A 7,316-nucleotide genomic window follows, 5' to 3' on the forward strand; every position below is an offset into this window, starting at 1 on the left:
TGCTGTGTGACTGGGCTGGATGTGCAGGTCTGACTGTGTTTGTTCTTCCAGGGTGGACCATGATGGACAGCAGAGGTTAAAACCTGGTGTGAGGAAGTGTAAGTCAGTTAATACTATTTTGTGGTATTTCTTCATTTAAACCCTACAGACAATAGTCAATAATAATAATAACAATAATAATAATAGGGCTGTCAAAGTTAACACAATAATAACGCCTTAAGGCAAATTTGTTTTAACGCCACTAATTTCTTAAAAGCTAGAGTGAAGATACTGGTATCATATGAAACTAATAAACCTGATGAATCCATCGGTACGGGCCATGTCATACTAGCTTGTAGTGAAGGAGATCAAATAACCCTCGAAAATTACACTAAATTTTGACGAGGAAAAACTATAATGTCCATTTTCAAAGGGGTCCCTTGACCTCTGACCTCCAGATATGTGAATGTAAATGGGTTCTATGGGTACCCACGAGTCTCCCCTTTACAGACATGCCCACTTTATGATAATCACATGCAGTTTGGGGTCAAGTCATAGTTAAGTCAGCACACTGACACACTGACAGCTGTTGTTGCCTGTTGGGCTGCAGTTTGCCATGTTATGATTGGAGCATATTGTTTTATGCTAAATGCAGTACCTGTGAGGGTTTCTGGACAACATCTGTCATTGTTTTGTGTTGTTAATTGATTTCCAATAATAAATATATACATACATTTGCATAAAGCAGCATATTTGTCCACTCCCATGTTGATAAGAGTATTAAATACTTGACTAATCTCCCTTTAAGGTACATTTTGAACAGATAAAACATGTGTGATTAACCGTGATTAATCATGATTAACTATTTTCATCTACTGACAGTCCTAAACAATAATAATAATAATAATTGTATTTATATTGCACTCTTCAAGCTTAAGCACAAAGTGCTTACCAAGTTTTAAAAAAAAAATTTTTTATAATCTTCATAGGCTATACAATATTTGGTAACACTGCATTTTACAGGTCCGCAAATTTCATGGTAATTAGGTGATAAGTAGCAAGTAACCTATTTGAAATTTCTTTGGAATTACTGCCAAATTACCCCAATATTTACCTCAACATGTATCGAATTTTACTTTATTATAAACATTATTTAATAATTATATTCCGCTATTTCCCAATAGCTGGTAATTTATTTAATACATTTCCAGGAAAAGAATACAAAGTTAATTGATGTGCTTTATTTCCATGTCTGCTGATAAATAGATAATAATTAGCAAATAACTTAATTGAAATGTCTTAAAAACCTCCCTGAATCATGACATCAGCTACCAGGTTACATCTGTGTAGACAATAAGTCACAATGGTGAGATTTGTGTCTGATCAGAAGTGTCTTCTATTAGTTTTCCACCTCCGATGAAGAGCAGCGCACAGCCGCTTCTCAAGCCTGAAGGCCCTATTTTAACCATCATATGCTATTTTAGTATATAATTATTAAATAATGTTTATAATAAAGTCATTTTAGATCAATTTTGAGGTAAATATTGGGGTAATTTCAAACAGGTTACTTTATTAATTATCACCTAATTACTATGAAATTTGCAGACCTGTAAAATGAAGTGTTACCAATATTTTTATAGTGTTTAAATAACAATCTATAACTTCATAGAAATTATTAGCATATTAATAAATAAACAAAACTGCTGCCTTATTGTCTCATTTTGTCTTTTAGATTTCATTGAACTCAAACTGTACGGCGACAGAACAAAGGGATACCTTCGCGAAAACCACCAGATTGTAGATGGTAAATGGACTTGCATTGATATAGCGCTTTTCTTGTCTTCTGACTACTCAAAGCTCTTTACACTACATGTCAGCATTCACCCATTCACACACACATTCATACACTGATGGCAGAGGCTGCTAAGGCGGCAACTTTTCCCATCAGGATCTAATCTAAATACTCATTCACACACAGATGGCTATGCCTTTGGGAGCAAGATGGTGCCACTGGACAGAAAGATGCTGCCCAATCATGGTAAGGAATCTGACTACTGTGCTCAGATGCTGTGTAGAGATGGTCTGACTGGTCGCTGTTACTGGGAGGTGGAGTGGAGAGGAGCGGTTTATGTAGCAGTGACTTACAGAGGAGGCCACTCCAGAGGAGGTGTTTACAGCTGGTATGGAAGGAATGATGAGTCCTGGAGTCTGGACTGTTCAGAGCTTCGTTTCTCTGTTTGGCACAATGATAGAGAAACACACTTCCCCTCCTCTTCCTCTTCTTCCTCCTCTTCCTCTTCCTCTTCCTCTTCCTCTTCCTCCTCTGGTAGAGTAGCAGTGTATGTGGACTATCCTGCTGGCACTCTGTCCTTCTACAGAGTCTCCTCTGACACACTGATCCACTTCCACACCTTCAACACCACGTTCACTGAACCTCTTTATCCTGGGATTGCAGTAGTTCTTCTTTCTGGAGACAAAACATATTCTTCAGTGTCTCTGTGTTCTCTGTAGGAGCCCTGATGAAAAAGAAGTTTATTCAAGAGTGCTAGTAGAATACTTCTGTTATACATAAAATAAGAAAGTATGCTTTCACTTTACTTTTTATGTACTTATCAGAGATACACTTAACAAAATTATTCTTAAGTATCCTCAGCTTATACCGACAAGTATTTAAAAAAGTCTAAGTATACTTGGCTTATACTGAAAAGTAAACGTACATTTGGCTAAGTAGCGGGGCAGTTAAGCATAACAATTGTGCATTTTGTGATAAAAGCAACAAATTTGTCACAGACGTAGGTTTATATGTTATGAAAAGATATAGATAACGGGACGCTGCAAATTTGGCCCCTGAGGGCCGTGGCAGACTTTTTATATGCCGGTTGTCATTCTATCACGAAGTCAAGGGGGTGAAGTTTGACCCTGAAGTGACCATGCTCCTTTTATTTGGTTTTCAGATTTTTCTTTAAAAATTACCTTTAAAAACATCTGATCTAATCAGCTTGAACACTCCTTGGAAATCATCAAGACTCATAAATCAGTTTTTTGCTACATTTTGTTCCAAATTAGTTTTAACGCCACTAATTTCTTTAACGCAGGAAGTTGTAGCGGGCTCACTTTTAAAGCTAGTGTTATGATTTGAGTGTATTTTTTATGCTAAGTACAGTACCTGTGAGGGTTTCTGGACAATATCTGTTGTGTTTTGTGTTGTTAATTGATTTACAATAATAAATATATACAGACGTAGGCAAAGTTGTTGGTAACCTTCCGTTAAAGAAAGAAAAACCCACAATGGTCACTGAAATAACTTGAAACTGACAAAAGTAATAATAAATAAAAATTCACTGAAAATTAACTAATGAAAATCAGATATTGTTTTTGAATTATGGTTCAGCAGAATCATTTAAAAAAACAAACTAATGAAACTGGCCTAGACAAAAATGATGGTACTCTTAACTTAATATTTTGTTGCACAACCTTTTGAGGCAATCACTGCAATCAAGTGATTTCTGTAACTCTCAATGAGACTTCTGCACCTGTCAACAGGTATTTTGGCCCACTCCTCGTGAGCAAACTGCTCCAGCTGTCTCAGGTTTGAAGGGTGCCTTCTCCAGACTGCATGTTTCAGCTCCTTCCACAGATGTTCAATAGGATTTAGATCAGGGCTCATAGAAGGCCACTTCAGAATAGTCCAATGTTTTGTTCTTAGCCATTCTTGGGTGTTTTTAGCTGTGTTTTGGGTCATTATCCTGTTTGAGGACCCATGACCTGCAACTGAGACCAAGCTTTCTGACACTGGGCAGCACATTTCGCTCCAGAATGCCTTGATAGTCTTGAGATTTCATTGCACCCTGCACAGATTCAAGACACCCTGTGCCAGATGCAACAAAGCAGCCCCATAACATAACCGAGCCTCCTCCATGTTTCACATTAGGTACAGTGTTCTTTTCTTTGGATGCTTCATCTCTTCGTCTGTGAACATAGAGCTGATGTGACTTGCCAAAAAGCTCCAGTTTTGTCTCATCTGTCCAAAGGACATTCTCCCAGAAGCTTTGTGGCTTGTCAATATGCATTTTGGCAAATTCCAGTCTCGCTTTTTTATGATTTGGTGTCCTCCTGGGTCGTCTTCCATTAAGTCCACTTTGGCTCAAACAGTGACGGATGGTGCGATCGGACACTGATGCACCTTGACCTTGGAGTTCACCTCTAATCTCTTTGGAAGTTGTTCTGGGCTCTTTGGTTACCATTCGTATTATCCGTCTCTTCGATTTGTCATCAATTTTCCTCTTGCGGCCACGTCCAGGGAGGTTGGCTACAGTCCCATGGACCTTAAACTTCTGAATAATATGTGCAGCTGTAGTCACAGGAACATCAAGCTGCTTGGAGATGGTCTTATAGCCTTTACCTTTAACATGAAGGTCTATAATGTTCTTTCTGATCTCCTGAGACAACTCTCTCCTTAGCTTTCTGTGGTACATGTTCAGTGTGGTACACACCATGATGCCAAACAGCACAGGGACTACTTTTCACCCTTTAAATAGGCAGACTGACTGATTACAAGTTTGAAGATACATGTGATGCTATTTACAGGACACACCTTAGTTTAATATGTCCCTATGGTCACATTATTTACAATCTTTTCTAGGGCTACCATCATTTTTGTCCTGGCCAGTTTCATCAGTTTGTTTTTTTAAATGATTCTGCTGAACCATAATTCAAAAGCAACAGCTGATTTTCATTAGTTCATTTTCAGTAAATTTTTATTTATTATTACTTTTGTCAGTTTCAAGTTATTTCAGTGACCATTGTGGGTTTTTCTCTCTTTAACGGAATGGTACCAACAACTTTGCCTACGTCTGTACATACATTTGCATAAAGCAGCATATTTGCTCACTCCCATGTTGATAAGAGTATTAAATACTTGACAAATCTCCCTTCAAGGTTAATTTTGAACAGATAAAAATGTGTGATTAACCACGATTAATCATGATTAACTATGTTGATCTACTGACAGTCCTAAACAATAATAATAATAATAATAATTGTATTTATATTGCACTCTTCAAGCTTAAGCAAAAGGTGCTTACCAAGTTAAAAAACATTTTTTTTACAATCTTCATAGGCTATACAATATTTGGTAACACTTCATTTTACAGGTCCGCAAATTTCATAACCTCGTAACCTATTTGAAATTTCTTTGGAATTACTGACAAATTACCCCAATATTTACCTCAAAATGTATAGAATTTTACTTTATTATAAACATTATTTAATAATTATATTCCAAATAGCTGGTAATTTATTTAATACATTTCCAGGAAAAGAATACAGATTTAATTGATGTGCTTTATTTCCATGTCTGCTGATAAAAAGAAGATAATTAGCAAATAACTTCATTGAAATGTCTTAAAAACCTCCCTGAATCATGACATCAGCTACCAGGTTACATCTGTGTAGACAATAAGTCACAATGGTGAGATTTGTGTCTGATCAGAAGTGTCTTCTATTAGTTTTCCATCTCCGATGAAGAGCAGCGCACAGCCGCTTCTCAAGCCTGAAGGCCCTATTTTAACCATTATATGCTATTATAGCATATATTATTAAATAATGTTTAAAATAAAGTAATTTTAGATATATTTTGAGGTAAATATTGGGGTAATTTGGCAGTAATACCAAAGAAATTTCAAAGAGGTTACTTTTTAATTAGCACCTAATTACTATGAAATTTGTGGACCTGTAAAATGAAGTGTTACCACATATTTTTAAAGTGTTTAAATAACTATCTATAACTTCATAGAAATTATTAACATACAAATAAATAAACAAAACCCAACAGTTGTATCAGCTGATAAACTGCTGCCTTATTGTCTCTTTTTGTCTTTCAGATTTCTTTAAACGCACACTGGACAGGTTCACAAAGACACACCTCGTATTGTCTGACGACAACAAGACGATGACAATGCTGCCTAGTGATTTTAAGGACTTTGACTACTGGGCTCAGCTGCTGTGTAGAGATGGTCTGACTGGTCGCTGTTACTGGGAGGTGGAGTGGAGAGGAGGGGTTAATGTACTGAACTGTTCAGAGCTTCATTACTCTGTTTGGCACAATGATAGAGGAACACACATCCCCTCCTCTTCCTCTTCCTCCTCTGGTAGAGTAGCAGTGTATGTGGACTATCCTGCTGGCACTCTGTCCTTCTACAGAGTCTCCTCTGACACACTGATCCACCTCCACACCTTCAACACCACGTTCACTGAACCTCTTTATCCTGGGTTTGCAGTAGGTGGTCTTCCTGGAGTCATAACATGTCCTTCAGTGTCTCTGTGTTCTCTGTAGGAGCCCTGACGAAAAAGAAGTTTATTAAAGTGTGCTAGTAGTATACTTCTGTTAAGACTGGCCCACACTAAAAGATTTTCCAAATCTTAACAGATTTGGAAAATGTAAGAGAACCCACACATAACGACATGTTCTGTTAAATTTAACAGTTTTGTTCCTGTAGTGTGTGGAGAGCAACGATTTGGCCAAAACAGCCACCACACAATAACAGATTCATACGATAACGTTTCCTGTCTGTGACAGAGTTAGCATGCAGCTTTAGCCGTGATGTCTAGCTCTGCTTCTCCTGCAATGTGTGAAACCCAAAGTGTTTCCGTACTTTACTGGATGTGTAGTATTTACCACTTTGGATTTAACATGTGAGGGTGCAGGTCGTTTCCACGTGGACGCTCCGCTGTTTTCTACTTTGTCGTTTTGGCTCGCTGCGGTTTCATCATGTGCACTATCACACACAAACAACTTAAATTGATAATATTACTATATCTGGGTGTTTCTGCAACTTTACAAAACAATATGAATTTTGTATGTAATACATGAACAGGTACACAAAGTTACATCTAGTCGTTAGGATTTTAATCTGTAACATGTTTATTCTTTATGGTTTTCATCACTAAATGTCCTTACTGCAACATTACAATAATGTTAATTTTTATACATTTTGCTTTTTTAAAATGTCTATATTTTTAAGACATTTAAATTAATTTTCATCAAGCTTTGTGCATCATTGTAAATATTGATATAGTAAAAAAAAATTAACATGAGCCTACCATTATTTGTACATCTAAGATAAACGTACTGCAAGTTATTTTTCAATGTTACTGATCTGTATTGTGGTGGAGGAGACGTTCCACGTACCTAGAGCCAGTCTGCGATGCCGGGGGTCAGCACGCCGAAGTCCCCACCTTTGCCTGCCGCTTGGCTCACATTGCACCTGACCCCAATGCCTATCCCTGCGGGTGGTTAAGAGTATTCTTGAACATTGAAATAAAAAATGGTTCATGGA

General features: G+C 37.2%; 1 protein-coding gene across 1 annotated transcript; it reads left to right on the plus strand.

The window, feature by feature from the left end:
• Nucleotides 1–1,742: 1,742 nt before the first annotated feature.
• On the plus strand, nucleotides 1,743–7,316 carry LOC141756542 (neoverrucotoxin subunit beta-like). Its single transcript, XM_074616377.1, has 3 exons — nucleotides 1,743–1,783; nucleotides 1,958–2,017; nucleotides 5,862–7,316. Exons 2-3 carry the CDS (start codon nucleotides 1,981–1,983, stop codon nucleotides 6,311–6,313), a joined length of 489 nt encoding a protein of 162 aa, XP_074472478.1. The 5' UTR covers nucleotides 1,743–1,783; nucleotides 1,958–1,980; the 3' UTR covers nucleotides 6,314–7,316.

This window comes from Sebastes fasciatus, chromosome 18 (assembly GCF_043250625.1).
Source record: "Sebastes fasciatus isolate fSebFas1 chromosome 18, fSebFas1.pri, whole genome shotgun sequence".
In the NCBI taxonomy this organism is placed as follows: domain Eukaryota; kingdom Metazoa; phylum Chordata; class Actinopteri; order Perciformes; family Sebastidae; genus Sebastes; species Sebastes fasciatus.